General features: G+C 44.4%; 1 protein-coding gene across 1 annotated transcript in view; it reads left to right on the top strand.

Annotated features, from left to right (window-relative positions):
* Positions 1-7,972, top strand: part of LOC149348104 (uncharacterized) — a 39,848-nt gene extending 31,876 nt beyond the window's left edge. The window contains exons 12-14 of the mRNA XM_089587927.1: positions 1,855-1,963; positions 4,825-4,866; positions 7,476-7,972. Coding sequence (XP_089444053.1) covers positions 1,855-1,963; positions 4,825-4,866; positions 7,476-7,708 — 384 coding nt within the window. The 3' untranslated portion in view covers positions 7,709-7,972. The remainder of the gene's footprint in view (positions 1-1,854; positions 1,964-4,824; positions 4,867-7,475) is intronic.
* The last annotated feature ends 12,977 nt before the right edge of the window (positions 7,973-20,949 follow it).

The raw sequence follows: 20,949 nt of genomic DNA, 5'->3' as shown, positions 1-20,949 counted from the left end.
ATGTGAGAATCCAAACAATATTCAGCCCACATCCACAGTTCCAGTTTTGTTATTGTTCAACACCATCTCCATCAAGCATTCAGCAAGAGGACACGCTATGTAGATGTGGTGGCAATTGGGTGTTTCAATTTTGATGTCATTTCATCATGCTGACCCCGCGGCGCCCACACTATCAGAAGCAGAATGTGATCGCACTTGGTGCAATGTCCGGACCTCTAAAAGCAGTACTCGGCTGCTTTTCAAAGGAAGTTACTTTCTGCTGCTGAAAGCATTGGCACCACATTGCTACATGAACAGGATAAGGTAGGGAAAGCCTGCTGTTACTGCCATCGGGTGGCTGAAATGGGCTTCTCCGGCCACACCGTACAGTTGGATCACAGATGCTAAGGTCAAAAAACCTAGGAGCTCATCATTCATGCTTTCAAAACATGTAGGATATCGACTACACTCATTGGTGTTGAAGAAGGGTATCTGTGGAACAATCTTTTCCTGGAGAATTTTGGAAGTCAGTACAGCGGATGATGACAACCACTGAAGTGCGAAATGCAGTGCAAATGAATGCTGTTGGGTGAGTTTTCCTCGGTCTCATTAAATGCCCATAAAAACTTTTTTCCCATTTTTGCTGGCACCATATTGTACGTTGTATTACTGTGGCTTGGTAGTATTTAAGGCCTTTTATGGCAGTTAACCTTTCCTGGCTTTTTGCGTTTCACATGACACTAGAAATCCAGTAAAAAGACCTTTGTACTGGTTTGAAAACCTGTCGGCAACACCATGGCGCAAGACTTGCTAGACTTGCTAGAAGTTTTTTTGTTCTCACTCCTATAGTTTGAAAGTTTTCAGTTATATTGTTGTGTGTTTTATGTAGTTTCATATTGTTTTCTACTTTCTTCTCCATTTTTAATGACCAACATTAACGAGTGTTGTCACTTATTAGCTATGTTTTTCATACAGTGTCAGTGCTTTCTGTTTAGTTTTTAAATTGTTACCCCCCGTTACCGTCTGCTTTTTAGACGAGCCCTGGAAATAATCCCCTGTTCACGCCTGTATTCAGTTTTGCCTGTCTTTTTGTATATGTTGTTTTTTTTTATTATTGCTTATCCCGCTTTCCCGAAATACTGTACCATAACATTAGCCTCTGTTAATTTTTTGTCTGTTACATTCTTGTCGAACTGTTTGTTACGTATGTTGCACTGTTTTTTTTTTTCACTGCATCGCTCCCCCTCTGTAATGCCCTCTGAGCCAAGAGGGTAACTTGAAATAAAATAAATAATAAATAAAGTTCAGTGTGTCGTGACATGTTTCTTGCTGCATTCACTAGTTTGTGTAGCACCCTATTTGCAAGGTGAAGGATACTAAATTAGCCTGCAGTGAAATTTGTGCTTCAGTGAAGAAAAAGTGCGAGATTGCATTGTATGAAATTATGTGCAAAGTTCCTTAAAATGTTAAGCATTCTATGACGGTGGTATTTTACTCAGACAGGGCTGGGCTGCTGTGGCAGCAGCGGCAGAAGGCTGCACGTCGAGCCGAGGCTAACGAGTGGCATGCTAACGAGTGTCATGCTAACTAGTGTCGAGGCTAACGAGTGCCATGCTAACGAGTGTCGAGGCTGACGAGTGTCATGGCTAACGAGTGTCGAGGCTAATGAGTGTCATGCTAACGAGTGTCATGCTAACGAGTGTCGAGGCTAATGAGTGTCATGCTAACGAGTGTCATGCTAACGAGTGTCAAGGCTAACGAGTGTCATGCTAACGAGTGTCGAGGCTAACGAGTGTCAAGGCTAACGAGTGTCATGCTAACGAGTGTCGAGGCTGACGAGTGTTATGGCTAACGAGTGTCACGTTCATGATGCAGAGGCACCAGCTCGTACTGAACACCCAGGAGGAGCAGTACTTCATTGTCGACTTCACCAACAAGACGGTGGACATCCTGGCTAGGCTCACCGTGCAGCAACTCTGCTTTGGTACGGGTCTCACTTGTAAGCTTTGCAACGTAAAGCACCTATAGTCGGATACAGCTTAAGTCTGCAGTGAAGCTCCGCCCACATTCAGCCTCCGCGCACAGAATTCCTCCACGACGAAATAGTAGTCCGCTGCTTGAATATTTCTTGATGCCTAAATAAGAAGCTTGTCGCAAGAAAAAAAATTATGAGCTCTAGAATTTTGATCGTGGATTCGTTTGATATAGTCAGACATTAAAAAGCTAGTTTCGTTTACTGTTGCGATTGGCCAGCGGAGTAGTACAGGATGCCACAGACCGTGGCCCAGTGTTAGCAACTGCTGTTTTTTGTGTCCTACTATAGTGGTTATTTTTTAGGGCACTAGCACTTATAGTGCACATTCCCCACATTTAGCCACCGTTTGTCTGCTTGTCTGAAGAAGCTTGCGTCTGGCACGTGGCCCCCCTGCCCAGGTGTGCGTGAGTGCATCACACACACGTGGCAGGTTGTGATGAGGTCACGAGGTCGTGTGACCGAGGGGCCAAGTGAACTACCTGCTTTTGTGTTCACAACTCACACAGGACAGTAATGCTGACGACACGGAATTTTCTGCAGAACAGTAGCCACGACTGCTGTGCATGCGTGGAACGACTGCAACAGACATGTCATATATAACTTCTGTGCTTCATCTATACCATACACCAGTTTAATCACCTAGCAATATTGTAACGTAACGTTACAAAGAAGTCACTCTTCCACCGAGGAACACCAGCAGCCAGTCAGGTCAGCACGAGACAGAGCAGTTTCACTTCGTCTTTTTCCAATCGCCCATGGCGTTCTTCCTCATCTTCTAAGGAAAGCATGTGTCATTGCCCCCTTGTTTGCAGCATTGCCTTGATGCGGCCAACTAGGAGCATATCATCAATAAAAAATCATCAATATCATCAATAACAAAGCGTCACCTCAATAAACAGTGCAGAACACTAATGCACCTCATTCGGATTTGGCCTAACTGCGCACATTGACTGTCATTTTCTTTTTGCAGGCATGTACAGTCATTGACAGAAGTTTGCGGGCTGTAAATTCGCGGAAAAAAATTAATTTCTGCGTTGCCTCACTAGCCAGTCAGGTATTCTTATACGAGATAGAACACGGATGTCTCCTCACTCTTCTATGGTTTTCATTGACCTGTTGTACGTAACTGCTCCGCATTAATTTTTTTCCCATGAATCCGCAGCCCGCAAACTTTTGTTCATGGCTGTACAAAGTTAAATGCAGATTTTACATTAGTTTGAAGTTGTAGCACTAAAACTCCAGGAGTTGTCAAATGAGTGCTTGAGGGATCGGGGAATGGCATTTAATTTTTTTTTTTTAATCCACATGATGCTAGGAACCCAGGAAAGAATTTTCAGGTGATCAAATTCTGCGTTAGCAGTGATAATCTTTTTTTTTTTTTGTCCTTCGCTGTTGTGGCTCTTCTCATTGCTTCTGGTGTATGTCAGGAAAAGGGGGGGGGGGGGGGGGGGGGGCATGCCCACGAGCTCATTCCAAAACGAAACTGTATTAATCACTGTACTTGTCCACACTTGAGCCATCGACCTCACTAGCGCTGCCTTTATTATTGCTGCAGTCCCACAGCAGGTCGTTCTAATGTCATCACCACTGTCCAGTGAAATTCCCACTTCGCAAACAACTACAACACGTTGTTGTCCCACAAAATCCCGCACTTCACAAGCTACACACCACGACATCGCATGGAATAGCTGAAAAGTTCGCCTTGCTGCAGCTACCACCGCTTTGTCATCCTTTCCAAGACATCGAACTTGCGGCCTGGCACGCAGTTGTTCGTTTCTTTGGCGTAAAGAGTGGCAGCCATCTTGAATGTAATTGTGAGCGAGCACCGGACACTTACCATACCCAGAGCACAAATCACGATTGTCAAATTGCTACATTAAAAACTGGTAAAACTTGGCCAGCCGTTGTCGACGCAGCAGCCGGAATTGGGAATGTTACAGCTCTGTTCTAGTGTAGCAGGTACGTAGAGGTACCAGAAGTCTCGAAAATGCCTTCTCTAGGCCTCATGAAAAAAATAACATGTACGAGCTTCTGTGCAGGCTGGTTTACACATACGCCGATGCATTTTTCTTTTTTAGTGCAGTTAAGGGGGGACGAGGGCCTTAAAACTAACTTTCTTAATTATGCCTAGAATCTCATGAAATTTTGCACACACATGTGATTTTTCTTCTGATTCCAAAAATGTAATCATAATTGAGCTGGTGGTCTTAGATCATACGAAGTATAGAATGTAATTAGGCTATTTCTTACGCAGCTTTAGTGAACTTTCTCATTGAATTTTGTTGCTTTTATTTACATGAATTGGTAGCCAGGGAATTCCCATACCCAATGACATTCTTCATTTTTCTCTCAAGGCATGTCATCCTGACATACTATGTCGAGAGTAAAAGATCACAGTATTTGACATTGCAACTCGTTAAGCTAATTGTAAATTGCTATTTATACGTGGCCTAATCAAAAAACGTAAGAATGTCATTGGGTATGGGAATTCTCTGGCTATCAATTCATGTAATTAAAAGCAACAAAATGCAATGAGAAAGTTCATTAAAGCTGCGTAAGAAATTACCTAATTACACTCTAGAATTTAAGATAACTTTTGATGTCAGACCACCAGCTCAATTATGAAGACATTTTTGAAATGACAACAGAAATATGCATCTGTGTGCAAAATTTCATGACATTCTAGCCACAAATAGAAAGGTCAGTTTTAAGACCCTCGTCCCCCCTTAAGAAGGGTTGGCATTTACTTGGGTTAAGCCTGCACCTGGCAACTGGAGGCAGGTGCCTCACCACTCTTTCTGCCCATGCAGGCGGCAGGTGCAGTCCGGACATCTTCTCACGCAAGGAGAATGGTGAGTTGGGCCTTTAGCTTCCTAGCTATCGCTGTCAAGTTTGCAATCCAGGCTTGGCTTCAAGGCCAAGGGAAAGCCGCAGTCTGGAACTTTTTCTGTTTTCTTTTCATTTCAGAGTCTGAGCTTTGAAAGCTGTTGTTGAGAAAAAAGCAGCGCAGTTGAGTGAAGTCAGTGAGCTGGTTGCATTGTGTGTGAGGACCCATCTCTGCTTACTCCCATCTGCGATGCCGGTTGTCTTAGCAGTATGCCAGGGAATCACCCCGTAGTAATTTCACTTAAAAAGCTCCAAGCTCTAACTTCCAGGAAGTAATGACCTTCTAGCTGTCAGAACCATGCCTTGGCTCTAGGTACGGGCCTTCATGTTCAGGTTGCTTTCTTTTTTTCTTTTTTTTTTTTTGCTGAATTGAGGGGGGAGGGGATAAACAATTTGGGCGATATATATTTTAAGCTCCAATTCAGGCAAAACGAGTTATTTAGAAAAAAGTTCCATAATTTGGGCTTTGTCATATATTGCAGCAGAAGCCGATTTACTGTAAGCACTTGTTTTTGTATGGGACAGACATAAAATGCTCAGTGTTGTGATTGCTGTGCCAATAGGGGATATTCAAAATTTCCCAAGTGAGCTTTCCCACATAACTATGTTGACTAAAACAAGATGGCCAACTTCGCTATAAAGAAACTACGTGGGCTACAGGACAGGCGCTAAAGGTGTGGATATAATGTAAGACGTATTTTGGAAGAATCAAACAAAAAACTTGTCTTTCTTGCTTTGTTTCAACTGGAAACGAACGGTCAGCCATCTTGTTTTGGGCAATATTGTTATGCGGGAAAGCGCACTTGCGGAATTTTGAATATCCCCTATTGTGCCAAATTGCACCAAAAGTAAAAGCCGTGTCAAAGCCGTGCTGTGTATTACGACAGATTCCAAGTAATCTGCTGCATGCCTGCACCAAAACTCCATGCTTCCTTATAAACAAATTCTGTATGATGTGAGCAAGGAAAGCTAATGGGAAGTATTTATTTGCACCATTTTGTGCTTTGTGCACTATTTTTGTGTCAACTGATGGACACTTGGGAGTTTGCCCGGTACTGGTTCTCTCCCCCTCTTGCGCCGGCACGTCTGGTCAAGAAATTCCATGCTGTAAAAAAAAGAGCAGCTTAAACTCTCCCAAGCGCTCGAGTAGCCACGCTATTCTGATTGTTGTAAACCAGTGTGCCGTTCCCAGGATGTGTGCAGGATGATAGCGTGGGCACCAATACCTGGCACGTGCAGTTCTGCGAACCTTGCCTGCTTGTACCGCATGCCATGCGCACGCATGTGTACACCTAGGGAGTGCCCTTGTGGCCGAGGCTTTAGTAAAAGTCGTCAAGTGTACCGTCTTCAGAGAGTCCTGTGTGAGAGACCTTTCTACAGAAACTCGTCTTTAGTACCATCGAGTGATTGGATATCCTGGGAAGAATGGCACAGCATCAAGTAACGATGACAGCAGGAGAGTACACACGTGCACAAGCGTCTTGTGCATGCATGTGCTCTCCTGCTGTCCTCGTTACTTGATGCTGTGCCATTCTTCCCTTTTACATGTCTGACCAACTTCCCCAATCGTATTATGCACTGGACATCCTGATTTTCTTGAAAGCACGGACATGCTAAAATTTGAGAAACAGAAAAATCTCTTGCTTATACGTGGGTTTTTAGGGCACTTAGAAGAAAGGAAAAATTGTCTTTCACTACTCTGTATAGAGTAACCATTGCCTGATTGGAGCTAGATGTACAGTTTTTGTCAAAAGTAACCAGGCTGCGTGGTTTGCTTCTAGCTTGTATAGTGGAGCCCCTGTGGCTTTCCCAAAGATCAAAACGTGTTGGAAAGTAAGAAGATCCCCAGTCCTTACCTTTAACGACCATTTCAGCATCAGGGAAGCTGTAAGGGCTCCACTGTACGTGCTAGAAGCAAACCATGCAGCCTGGTTACTTTTGACAAAGACTGTGCCTTTAAGGAACGAAACAGCGCAACTAAAACGAAGGACCAAGAAAAAGAGAGACACGAACACGCGCTGACTTACAACTGACTGTTTTAATCGGAAAACCACATATAAATATAAACCACATATCTCTAATCGCTGCGTCACAGGCTCACTTCGTCATCGCAAACCACTAACATAAAAAGAAAGGAAAAAAACCATTGGCGAAAGGTAAGCACCTACAGGCTCCCACGCTTTTCCAACAGATATATCTCGCGCTTAGACAAGGCTATCGAAGTGCTGCTCACACATGAGTCACCTTCTGTGCAGATATGATACGCCTCTACTACTTCCCGTACCAGTTGTTCTTTATGGCGATACAGCACAACAGTGTTGTCAAAGTACGGAGTGCATAGGCAGGATTTGCAATGTGCAGCCAGTTTTGACGAACCGGAGCCACGCAAAGAATTTGCGTGTTCCAAAAGGCGTTCGTTGAGGCACCTGCCTGTTTGACCCACGTAGAAATGGCCGCACGAGAACGGAATCCTGTAAACGACTCCAACTCTGCACTGCACAAACTGTGCCTTCTAGACCATTGTCAGGGGTGGCCTTTACTGCCACTAATCCCCACCTGTGCCTCCCCACTGTAGTGGCCATGCAGGTGCTGCAGCACCGTCCAGGCAGCTACTACCTGTCGTTGGCTACCTCCTCAGCAAACCGGCGCTCCAATGCGAGCGTGCCCCAAGACACAGTGGTCCGGGTGGCGCTTCTCAGCCACCAGCACCCGTCATCAGCTGTGCAGCATCTGGCAGGAGGGGCACCGGGGTCCGCAGAGTCCGCGGCGGGTCTTCTGTTGCAGCACAGGCAGTGTTGCCAGCCCTGAAGTTCATGCGTGCCCATGTCTTGAAGTAGGACACAGTTTTGTCCGGACAGAACGCTCACCGAGTGAGCACCAGCAGATTGTGTGAAGGGTTGACAGGCAGCCTTGTCTGTCTGTCTGGCTCCCTAGCTTGTATTTTGCAGCGTTTCGAAATTCAGTTTGTTGATTTTCGGTCTGCTCCCTAACAGCATGGCATTTGATCAGGGTGTATGTTTGGGCAAGTTGGTTGCTCATGATGAAAAAACTGTAGCGCTCGAGACAAAGGCACAACGAAGATGACAACACATAGCGCATGTGTTGTCATCTTCGTTGTGTCCTTGTCTCGAGCGCTACAGTTTTTTCAGCATGGCAAGCTTGCTCCAGCCTTGTGTGCAAGCGTGCCTTGTCACTGCAAAGAATGTAGGCATGTTAGATTTTGCGGTACTGTAACAGGCACGTGGAGCACAGAACTGTTTACCAGGAAGCCTATTTCTGTGCTGTGTTCAACTGACAGATCGTTATATTTGTGTTTGGAGCACAGGAAACAATAGAAGCCAGCAAATGGCACATTAAGGAAGCGGTGCAATTTTTCATCTCTTAGTTCACTTTTTTCGTTCCTCACTTATACTGGGGTGCAGGAATAAGGTAGTTGCATCTCTAGAGAATTTTGTAAGTTACCATCCTGGTAAGGAATCTCATAAACTTTTAAAATATGGCTGTTTGCTTGGGTTATGTGACTTGTGACATGAGATAGCCCGTACCTCTTTCTCGAGATGTCAAGCGCCTAGAAAGTTGGGTTACCAGATCAGAAAGTATGCTTGTGCCTGTCAGTTTTTTAGTTGCATTTGTGGTTTGGTTTGCATGGTGAGATTTGATCCTATTACTTACAAGGCATGTGTGGTATCAGTTGGCCTTGACATGGATTTATAGTTAGTCTTGCTGCAGTTATCCATTTCGGTAGCATTTAGCACAGAATTTCATGGATTGCACGTCCCATTCCCGGTGAACAAATATTTTATATGCTGTGTTTCGTCAGTCTTGCATAGTTTCTTTTTTTACATGGAAATGCCAGCAGCTCAATTGCTAGAATTAGGGAAAAGTGCACTGAATCTTAATTGTTAGTGTAGTATCATTAACTATTTGCGGGGCTTGAGCAGTGCAGTAAATGACTGTCGAATTCAGCTTTTCTGTAGTAATCCCCAGAGGAGGACATTGTTTATTATGGAACAGTGTGATCGGCACATGAAACTGCGTAGTTTCCGGTACTTGCTATTCTGCTTAAAAATGAGTTCTTCTAGGCTTGCCATTGGTCGGGGGCAATCTTCATAGAACCAGTGATGCAAACTGGTGTTGTCTGTCTGTAAGTAGTCTTTGTTCAGCTCTTCAGCTGTGATCTGCACTGTGCACTGTGCTTCATTACCCTTTGCATGTAGGAGACCTTCCCATTCTTGTTCAGTGCACTCTTTGTTAAGCTAGTCCTTGTCATTTTTTCCTTGTTTTAGGAAGTGTAACACACTGGCAGCTAGCCTACTGTGTTTGGGTAGGCCCAGTGGGTCATGTAGGGTTCCTTCAGCTGTTGGCTACTCTGATCAGCTCAGTTGTGGCAAGTTTTGCCTGGTGTGGTGGTGGCCCAACTTTGTCTAATCTAAGGACATTCTCTTTGAAGTGACACTGAAGGCAGCTTGGCCCTCTCTGGCTGTGTTGATGTGCAGTAAGAGACGCAATGATTGCTGGCAGTCTAATTTAAAAATGGAAATTGTCTTTCTCCCGCCACTCAATTCACACCTGTGGAGTCGAGGTCACGGCTTGGAACGGAGCTTCAGTCCTGACAGCAGCTCGCTTGGTAGCAGGGATAAATGTATTCCGGCTTTTTCTGTAGCTCAGTTTTCAGTGACAGCAGCTTTCTGTGACAAGGTAGTCCATCGATGCAGGCTAACTCAACTTCTCCTCAGTCCCCTTAATATTTTTGTTGCACCTCCAAGTCTGCACTAAGACGGTTGTTGCTGTAGGTCTAAACTTCAGTTCATATGTGTTATTTATGCGATAATCTCTCCTCTAGTCATTTATTGTTTGGTGCTGTTTCTGTGTTGTGTATAGCACTAATGAAATGTTAGGTTGAAGCTTTGTTCTTTCAGGTAACATCCTGCAGACAGCGCATTGCCATTAGTGGGTTCAATTTTGGAAGAGTAAGCAGTAGCCACTGCAGATTTATTCACTGTTTGCAAATGTGACAACAAATATGAAGCGAAGTCATTTCCACTTGCATCAACTTTTTTCATTTCTTGAAAGATACAAAGAACTTGTCTTGCAATGCAGAAAAAAATTTAATACAGTTGAGCCCACTTATAACGGCCATAGATATAATGAATGCTCACTTATTACGAGCGTTTGTGGGGCTACCACAAAAAAAAAAAAAAACAATCAGAGGGGACGCACAAGCTGTGCTTTAACCCTTTCACTGCCATGTTTGTTTACTCACAGCTGCACACACCCTGCCGGGTTTTTTTTTGCATGTTAGTTTCCTGGAAATTTTTTGCTAGTAACGCACTAAAATGCTCTGCAGGGCATGTAGACATGTTTATTCAGGATAATCTTATAGATATTAGTTGTACTGAATCAAATCTTCCAGCACCAATCGTGCCTGTCGGATTTCCTTTTCTTACGCGGATTTTTCGGTGGAAGGGGGACTTCATCGCTGACATCACTCGACAAGGCACTTAGGCGGGCTCCTTCCTCATTCTCATTATCATTGGACTCCGAATTCACAAGCAGTTTTGAATTTCTTCGTCCGTCAAAGCGCGGACGAGTGTGGCACATTGCCTCACATTGCTCCTGTGCGGAGACCAAAACGAAGCGACTCTGATTTGGAAACATGCGCGCTATCTGTTGTGTAAAATTTACCCTGCAAGATCTATGAGTTTATAGCGTCTCTCCATAGATGGCGCTACATGTTTGCATCGTTTTTTTTTTTTTTACACGAGTACTATCGGGAGCGGCAGGGGGTGAGTTAAAAAGCCAAAACGAGTAAACTCGGGAGAGGCAGGGGGTGTGCATATGTGGTAGCCCGAGTTATCTCGGCAGTGGCGGTGAAAGGGTTAAGGGCATAACGCGGTAGCGTTTGTTGGAATTGGTAATCCTCTACATTACATTCATAGATACTTGAGAGCCTTCATACCACTCCTGCTGCAGTCATGCAGTGGTGTTAAGCGATGCGCCACTGCCCTGTGATGGCAGGTGTTGTCGCCTGAAGGGCCTGTGAGACCCATGTTGCTCTTCCCGCGCAGCTGCTCACAGCCAATCATTAATTTAACCCTTTGAGGGTTGAATTATTTTGAAGAAAACTTTCCCAGGTGGTCAAATTACTTTATTGCGGATCTTGAATCTACAAAATGTATATAATCGAGAATAAATAGTAAAAAAAAAATTAGGAACAGTACTTTGGTGACAGCATCACTCACAACTGGAAAATGTTCAATAGAATAGAATAGCAACGGTGATAAGCAAGCTAAGAGCAGCACCAGTAAAGATAGAAATCAACTTCGGCAGCCCCTGCAAGATAGTGCTGACAAAAAGGAAACTCAAATTTCGCGCGACTCCGTTGCGATCCCGCGGCGGAATCGAAACCGCGTAGGCGCGTTGCCACAGAGGGCGAGAATACCTCGCGAGCAATGGTGATAAGCAAGCTAAGAGCAGGGCCAGTAAAGATAGAAATCAACTTCGGCAGCCCCTGCAAGATAGTGCTGACAAAAAGAAAACTCAAATTTCGCGCGACTCCGTTGCGATCCCGCGGTGGAATCGAAACCGCGTAGGCGCGTTGCCACAGAGGCCGAGAATACCTCGCGAGCAACGGTGATAAGCAAGCTAAGAGCAGCGCCAGTAAAGATAGAAATCAACTTCGGCAGCCCCTGCAAGATAGTGCTGACGAAAAGAAAACTCAAATTTCACGCGACTCCGTTGCGATCCTGCGGCGGAATCGAAACCGCGTAGGCGCGTTGCCACAGAGGGCGAGAATACCTCGCGAGCAACGGTGATAAGCAAGCTAAGAGCAGTGCCAGTAAAGATAGAAATCAACTTCGGCAGCCCCTGCAAGATAGTGCTGACAAAAAGAAAACTCAAATTTCGCACGACTCCGTTGCGATCACGCGGCAAAACCAAAACTACAAAAGGGGTGTTGCCGCAGTCTGTGCCGCCACGCTAAAGCTAGACATAAGTTCTGCTTATCTCTGTAAGAAGGCAGCACAAAATTCAAACACTTCTTGTAAGTCCTAAGAGGTGGCAGCACCCCCCAGTGAGCACGCATTGTTCTTTTGGCGCAAAATTTCAAACGGAAGATCGAAACCGTACCCGTACGGCAAAGACCTTGCGGGACAGAAAACCGCCGCCGTACATATACGGCAGAAACCTTCAAAGGTTAACTGCCATGGTGGTCAGTTTGCTCACATCCAATGGGCAGGTTGTTATCATGCCACAAGGTCACATGGGTCGCCCGGGTCACGTGGCCTAGGTGGCCCACCCAGTTTGCTTCTCTGGGAAATATATGCTCACAACGCTGATGCCAGCAGAATAGGAGCCTTAACGCTGTCACATGCATTAGGGCAATGGCAGTTCATCTCGGACACAACGAAGAACTCTGGCCACACAACTCTGTTGTAACGAACAAAGAGGCGACGTAAACTCAACCCTGAATTTGAAAAACTGGCACTTTAGCCCCTGGAAAAGCGAACAAAGGTGACATTGAAACTGTTGTTAACTGCCATCCAAGCATGCTCTGATCGCCTACAAGGTCACTCATTGCCTTCGTGTGCACTGGCTGGTCAAAGCTCCTGGCTGCTGCGCATAAGCGTTTATGAAGTAATGAGAGCGGTTTGAGAAGCCTGAATGCCTTGCTGGTATGCATCGCCCTGCAGGGCATTACATCAGTGGGGGGGGGTACAGACTTCATTATTGGTATAAAAACAATTATTGCAGTGCATGGAAAAATACATCATTAGATGTGATACATACAATGCTCGATGGCAAACTGTTCCAGTCCCGAACAGTTCTAACAAAAAAAGAATAACACAAGACGTCACCCTTGCAAGAAAATTCCCTGACCTTCAAGCAGTGGTCCAGCCGCTTTGAGATATAATGAGGTGCCTGGATATATTGTTCGCGGTTTATGCCAGTTTTCGAATAATAAATCTCATGGAAAAATTTCACTCTGATGTACCTTCTACGGTCCTTCACCTCTTGCCAGTTAAGTTTTCGCTTGCTTTCCGTCATACTAACTTGCCGATTACAATTACCAAGAACAAATCTAACAGCCCTATTCTGAATTTTCTCTAATTTGCCTACACACTCAGATGTGTGTGGGTCCCAGCAAACACATCCATATTCAAGTATGGAGCGTACTTGACTGAAATACAGCTGTATTTTTAAGTTACTTGGTAAAGGGCTAAAATTCCGCCGTAGGAAACCCAAACGTGATGCTGCCTTATTCGCAATATAATTAATGTGCTTATTCCATCGTAAGTCCGGTGTAAAAAAGACGCCTAGATATTTAAATGACTTGCTTATGTTTAGAGTAAAATCTTTTGTTGCTGCATGCGCTCACAAACGATGGGCAAGACGAACATGATCAGGCACATGCAGATTTGCGACGTGTTGTTGATGCATAGCTGGCTGGATTTTGACTCAGATGCCTACGTTCATGTGGGGACAAAATCGCAGAGCTGTGCTGTGCAAGCCCCACTGTACAAGCACTGCACTACTGCTAGGATCATCAATGATTATGCGAGGCAGGTAGATGGGTTTCTTGACAACACGCAGGGAACAAGGGAGGGGTAGCCCCAGTGTGCTTGCCAATGTTTCGACTTGTCTTCATCTGGGCGAAGCGTTCATCATTGGTAGGGTTTAAATAGGGCTGCCTTCACTCCAATTATGAGCCCATCCCTAAATCAGAGTTTTGGCAACAAGAACCTCAGTGAGGACAACACGACCACCTGTGGTAATTCTGCTTTCAAGAAGTAGGCGCACATGAAGCATTTTTTACGAAGTTATCGCCACTTTTTGCGGACTTAGTAATTTTGGCTGCAATCGTGGGAGTCCAAACACAATCTTTGTGACCATCAGGTTCGTTATAAGTGGGCTCGAATGTATTGGAGGCACTCGTGGTATGTGCCAGAAAGATCATTATGAAAATACTCTATTGGCAAGGGAAAAAGGACAAGACAGTTATACCAATTTTTTTTTTTTTTCCACTGGAAAGTATACTTTTCATTTCTTTTACATGGTGTTAGGGTTCAGATTGACTTCAGACGAGGTCTTGTGATTACAGGTTGGTTAATGAAAAGATGCTTTGATCCACTCATTTTCATGAAAATCTAGGAAAAGTATCCCTCACGAATGTACTCAAACAGTGACTGCATTCTGCACGTGCTAGAGGGCTTAAATCTTTTGGAGTGTGTGTCCTCAAGAAAAAAAAGGCTTAGCTGTGCCTCGCCGTCTGTAACAGGGAGCCAGTTTGGGGTAGTCAGCTTTAATATATGAGCAAACTTCCGTGGACTCTTGTCCGGTGAAAATCCTAGTCAAGAATGGCTAAGCCCTGGACGATTGTGTGGGATTTTGGGGTAGTGTGCAATAGCAGCAGCAGGAAAAGGATGAAAGAGCTAAGCCTCTCGCCGCATTATTCAACTACTCGTAGCTTTTGCGTTGCACAGCTTGCACTGTGTGAAATGGGCTCTGATTGATGGAAAATTTCCAGCATGTGAGAGTAAACATAAGAAGCACAGCTCCCTGGGATGACAAAACAAAGAAAATCTCATTGTAGTGGTACTTTATTTTGGTTATTTATTTTATTTGCATGTACTGCAAGCCCGTTTCAGGCCCAGAGAGGAGTGTGGAGGGTACAGAAGAAAATACAAAACATATAACTTGGAAAACACATGACTAAAAGGCTGATTTGAAGCCAGAGCAAGTTGTCGTGCCATGTGTGCGAGACAAAGCAAACAGAATGCCACATATTACTTTTCTATCTGTGTGTGTGATGTGCATGCTTGAAGCCAAGGTAGGGAACTAAGTCAAGTAATCAATTACAGACAACTCGTTATTTCTCACACATATTCCTTCTTCAAAACACTCCACTAACAGTTCTTGATTGTTATGAAGGAAGCTGTGTAGTCGGAGAAAAGCATCTGTCATGTTTTGACACTTTGCCTTGGAATGCTAATATGAGGACAGTAGATAACGGCATGGGAAACGTGCAAATCAATTGGCTGGGTGGTTCTGGCTAACAGAGGGTTCATATAGCCATGGTTCTGTATCATGCCCTTCCTTTGTTATCCGCCGGTGATGATAGCAGACAAATGCCTTGCAGGCTTCCTTCTGGCCATGTTAAAGCCACCTATTTTTGTTCAAGGTTTTATATGTTTGCATTTTTGCTGTTTCATTCCTTTGTCTCTGTTGTCCTTGGGTTCAAGGGTTTTATTTATTTGCTGTTGTGGTTTGCTGTTTATTGCACAACTGGTTGGAACAAGTCAGTCATTTCTGGGTGCGTGTTGAGATTGTTGAAGCTGTACAGTGTAATGAATGTGGGTTCCAAATGGATGGAATGAACTTAGCCTGGGGTGTTTGTTCCTTATATTGCTACGTAGAGAACACGCTCCGCCGCCGCGGTGGCTCAGTGGTTATGGTGCTCGGCTGCTGACCCGAAAGACGCCGGTTCGATCCCTGCCGCGGAGGTCGAATTTCGATGGAGGCAAAATTCTAGAGGCCCGTGTACTGTGCGATGTCAGTGCACGTTAAAGAACCCCAGGTGGTCGAAATTTCCAGAGCCCTCCACTACGGCTTCTCTCATAGCCTAAGTCGCTTTGGGACGTTAAACCCCATAAACCAACCAACCAGAGAACACCCTCCAAGTTGATAATCGTTTGGAAATAATTTAATTCTGACTTTGGTCTAACCTTTTCAGTTCTGCTTTTTTTTTGGTGCAATTTCTAAAGACCCATAGATGCAAAGTTCACTAGTACGGAGAACTTACCTATTATTGAAATCAACCAATCATAGAAATCAATCAAGCAGAGGAACGCGCAACCATGGCGTGGTTAGCAGCAAAACCATCCGGAGGAAGGTAACCGAGGAAGGATGAGGGTGTGGTGAGAACATTGGAAAGCTTTAACTGTAGGGTAGCTGCCGCTAGGCTCACAATTCCTGGAGTTTGAAATATGACAGGACGATGAGGCATTTGATGTTTGTGCTGACTGACCGCCTGCTGTTGGATCAAGATTCACGTGGGGAGAGCAGGCTGAACTTTCTTGCGGCTAGGTCAAGGCTGATTGTCCACACTGCAGTGGAGACGATGATTGCAGGGTGCTTTATAGGTATCTGTGGAGATTTCAGAGGTTATTGCAGAGCCTGGCTGTGCGAGAGTTGCTGCACAGTTGTCGGCAGTCTGAGCAACCTAAAAGCTGCATGTGGGCAATGATATGCCAACATTCATCATCATCATCAGCCTGACTACGCCCACTGCAGGGCAAGGGCCTCTCCCATGTCTCTCCAATTAACCCTGTCCTTTGCCAGTTGTGGCCACTGTATCCCCGCATACTTCTTAATCTCATCCGCCCACCTAATTTTCTGCCGCCCCCTGCTACGCTTGCCTTCTCTTGGAATCCACTCCGTTACCCTTAAGGACCAGCGGTCATCTTGCCTTCGCATTACATGCCCTGCCCAGGCCCATTTCTTCCTCTTGATTTCAACTAGGATATCATTAACCCGCGTTTGTTCCCTCACCCACTCCGCCCTCTTCCGATCTCTTAACGTTGCTTGATGCCAACATTAACCAACTTCAAAACACCAGGTTGCTGCGCCTGTACACCTGACTTGCTTTTGTCTGAAAGTAATCGAGCTAATGACGCTGCAAGAAGTTGAAATGTGTGATCAGGTACACAATTAACTCTCATGCAGCGTGTCCTCACTTTGCAGTCGTGCACTGTGTTCTGTCAGTATCGTTTTTTGTTTTTTTCTCTCATCACTGCACTAGGTAGTTGGTGACTTTTAATGTTTGCAGAAATGGAAAGCACAGGTTCCCTCACGTTTCCACCACAAGAAATTTTTTTTTTTTCATAAGCAAATTTTTCATCCATAGCAGCTGATAGAGAAACGTAGTTTTAGAACTACTACCTTGTGCAGATGCATTGTCATGCAGAAGAGAACCACGCAGTACTTCTAATATCGTCCTGGCTTGAACTTGGTTAGAATGGAAAGTAAAATGTATAATAAGAGATATTACAGCATGCCAGTACTTTGTGCCACAGTCGTTTAAGCCTTTTAAATGAATTGACAACTAATCATAATGTCATGACTTAACCCCAGATTATTTTCCAGCTTATTCATACTATTAACAAAAAGCACACTTTTTCGTTTTTTTTTATACAGCCAACCATTGTACTTTGTGTTGAGGGCTAGTAGACCCTGCCCTTTTTTTTTTCCTACTTTCCATGCCTCAGGTAAAAAGCCATAAGAGTTTTTTTTCAAAGTTTTCTGCTTTTTTTCTGAGCTCTGCCTTTGCCAGCTATGGCACCCAATGGCTAGCACAGTAGATTTTTTTTTTCTGATGCTTTTTCCTTTTTCACATGTGCGTTGCAGAGAAGCCACCTTGGTGGGGAACTGCAGCTGCATTCCAGCTCTTTGTTTCTATTGCCCCCAGGTTCGTCCCACTCGAATATTTTCACATGTGCATATGTCACTCAATGTGGTGTACAACCAGAGTATGTGAACGTATTGAACCTAGTAGCCAGGAAATCGTCTTACGCAGGGACGTATTAACCGGAAGAAAAATAGTGCAATTCTATGGGATATTTTTATCGCCCTTGATTTTGAGCGTATGAACACGGAATGTATCGGCAAGGTTTTGCTGTATATCTGGCTTTCTGTAACCATTTCAATTGGGCCAACTTATAACAATCCTATTTGTTTATAATGAGCATTCGCTTGTTGCGAAAAAAACTGACGTTACCTCACTTCGGTGGGCTGCCTTCTGGCTGAGGTAAAAATAGACAGCACCACAAAAGTCCACTTCTGTAGCTTTGCCATGCAATAAATGATGGCACTTGTTTATTGTTTGACACTTGGGCTGCTCACTGTGAATTTTGAGACGTGAACAAATACCACCTGGCAGCCAGGTTCATTAAGAGCGCGACTGCAGTGATCTGTGCTCAGGAGTGGAGGGCACACAATTCTGTGCTCAGCTTTTGTGCTGGAGTATCGGCTGATGAGCAAATTGGCTTTGCGTGCTCCAGTGCTTTTTGCTGATGCTTGAAGTTTTTCATACCTTCAGTAGTGTTGCACGTGTACTCCTGGGTATTAAGAAGGGTCAACCTGACAATGCAACAAGCATGTCCTTTTAAAATGGAATCTCGTGCTTATTTATATTGAAAATGAATCAAATTTTTCCTTTTTAAGCAAGCGATGTACATATGAGAATTCATGCAAAAAAATAAAGCGCATGTTTTATGATGATATGATTGTGAATTTTTATGGCCCAAGGGCATCTGTGGCCAAAGAGCGCCACGGCAAAAGCTTCTTTTAAGTTGATTTCTTTCATGTTTGTTTTTAGTTTTACAAAAGCTGCCATGGTAGCTCAGTGGTTATGGCGCTTGGCTGCTCACCTGAAAGACACGGGCTGGAGCCCTGTCACAGCAGTCAAATTTCGATGGAGGCGAAATTCTAAAGGCCTGTGTATACTGTTCCATGTGAGTGCACTTTAAAGAACCCCATGTCGTAGTAATTTCCGGAGCACCTCACTATGGTTTCCTTTATAGCCTGAGCCGCTTTGGGATATTAAACACCCATAATCCATTAACCATAAACTATTTTTACAAAGGAAAACGTTCACGTCATGAACCGGTTAGCATCATTATTCATGTTGATGGGACACTGAGGACAGCCTCATTAAATTTTTGCCAGTAAAAGTTCATTCTCTGGCTGGGTGTCTCTAGCAGCAAGACATGCACTTGCAGCTGTGAAAATTGAATTTAAGGAAGATGGTACCTCACAAGGTGTTGGAGCTATGAAAATTGAGTTTAAGGAGAATGGTACCTTGCAAGGTGTTGGAGCTATGAAAATTGAGTTTAAGGAGAATGGTACCTTGCAAGGTGTTGGAGCTATGAAAATTGAGTTAAGGAGAATGGTACCTTGCAAGGTGTTGGAGCAATGAAAATTGAGTTTAAGGAGAATGGTACCTTGCAACGTGTTGGAGCAATGAAAATTGAGTTTAAGGAGAATGGTACCTTGCAAGGTGTTGGAGCTATGAAAATTAAGTTTAGGGAGGATGGTACCTCACAAGGTGTTGGAGCTCTGAAAATTGAGTTTAAAGAGAATGGTACCTCGCAAGGTGTTGGAACTGTGAAAATTGAATTTAAGGAGCATGGTACCTCGCAAGGTGGTGGAGCAATGAAAATTGAGTTTAAGGAGAAGTGTACCTTGCAAGGCCTTGGAGCTACGAAAATTGAGTTTAAGGAGAATGGTACCTTGCAAGGTGTTGGAGCTATGAAAATTGAGTTTAAGGAGAATGGTACCTTGCAAGGTGTTGGAGCAACGAAAATTGAGTTTAAGGAGAATGGTACCTTGCAAGGTGTCGGAGCAATGAAAATTGAGTTTAAGGAGAATGGTACCTTGCAAGGTGTTGGAGCTATGAAAATTAAGTTTAGGGAGGATGGTACCTCACAAGGTGTTGGAGCTCTGAAAATTGAGTTTAAAGAGAATGGTACCTCGCAAGGTGTTGGAACTGTGAAAATTGAATTTAAGGAGCATGGTACCTCGCAAGGTGGTGGAGCAATGAAAATTGAGTTTAAGGAGAAGTGTACCTTGCAAGGCCTTGGAGCTACGAAAATTGAGTTTAAGGAGAATGGTACCTTGCAAGGTGTTGGAGCTATGAAAATTGAGTTTAAGGAGAATGGTACCTTGCAAGGTGTTGGAGCAATGAAAATTGAGTTTAAGGAGAATGGTACCTTGCAAGGTGTTGGAGCTATGAAACTTGAGTTTAAGGAGAATGGTACCTTGCAAGGTGTTGGAGCAATGAAAATTGAGTTTAGGGAGGATGGTACCTCACAAGGTGTTGGAGCTCTGAAAATTGAGTTTAAAGAGAATGGTACCTCGCAAGGTGTTGGAGCTGTGAAAATTGAATTTAAGGAGCATGGTACCTCGCAAGGTGGTGGAGCAATGAAAATTGAGTTTAAGGAGAAGTGTACCTTGCAAGGCCTTGGAGCGACGAAAATTGAGTTTAAGGAGGATGGTACCTTGCAAGGTGTCGGAGCTATGAAAATTGAGTTTAAAGGTGCAGTGAACAGGAGTCTGAACTCGTCTTTTTGCCGCGGGAACTGAATCTACACGTTGCGAGCATTCTTAGAAACTTCGATTTATTGCCCTGTGTGGCCGATTTCCCTATTTAAATCGATTTAACGCCCGGCTCCCGCCTTTTTTTTAATTCTCCCCGTACGGTGCGCGGAGTCGACCAACACGTGGAGTGCCTTTCACCCAGTCCCGTGGCGGCTTGCCGCTCTGCCATCGGCGGAGTAATACGTAGTAATTCGTAGAAGCAAATAGTCCGAGCGTATTTTTACTTCTGGGGGCTTATTTTGCGCCCATATTATCTGTGAATGAAACTATTTATTCACGGAAACCTAAAAAACAAAATAAAGCGAAAGGAAAGCTTCCACGGAGCTGGCTGAAATGCACTCCACGCGTTGGTCGACTCCGCCCAGTGTACAGGGAGAATTCAAAAAATAAAGGCGGGAGCCTGACGTTAATTCGATTTAATTGGAGAAATCGGCCACACAGGGCAATAAGTAAAAGTTTCTAAGAATGCTGGGAACGCGTAGATCGAGTTCCCGCAGCAAAAAGACGAGTTCAGATTTCTCTTCACTGCACCTTTAAGGAGGATGGTACCTCGCAAGGTGTTGGAGCTATGAAAATCGAGCTTAAGGAGAATGGTACCTCGCAAGGTGTTGGAGCTATGAAAATTGAATCTAAGGAGGATGGTACCTTGCAAGGTGTTGGAGCTGAAAATTGAGTTTAAGGAGAATGGTACCTCGCAAGGTGTTGGAGCTATGAAAATTGAGTTTAAGGAGGATGGTACCTTGCAAGGTGTTGGAGCTATGAAAATTGAGTTGAAGGAGAATGGTACCTTGCAATGTATTGGAGCTATGAAAATTGAGTTTAAGGTGGATGGTACCTTGGAAGGTGTTGGAGCTGAAAATTGAGTTTAATTAGAATGGTACCTTGCAAGGTGC

The sequence above is a fragment of the Amblyomma mixtum genome, chromosome 4, assembly GCF_055824585.1.
Source record: "Amblyomma mixtum isolate Tamu chromosome 4, ASM5582458v1, whole genome shotgun sequence".
Classification (NCBI taxonomy): Eukaryota; Metazoa; Arthropoda; class Arachnida; order Ixodida; family Ixodidae; genus Amblyomma; species Amblyomma mixtum.
The sequence above is the reverse complement of the archived record's forward strand: the minus strand, read 5'-3'. Positions and strand labels throughout refer to the sequence as shown.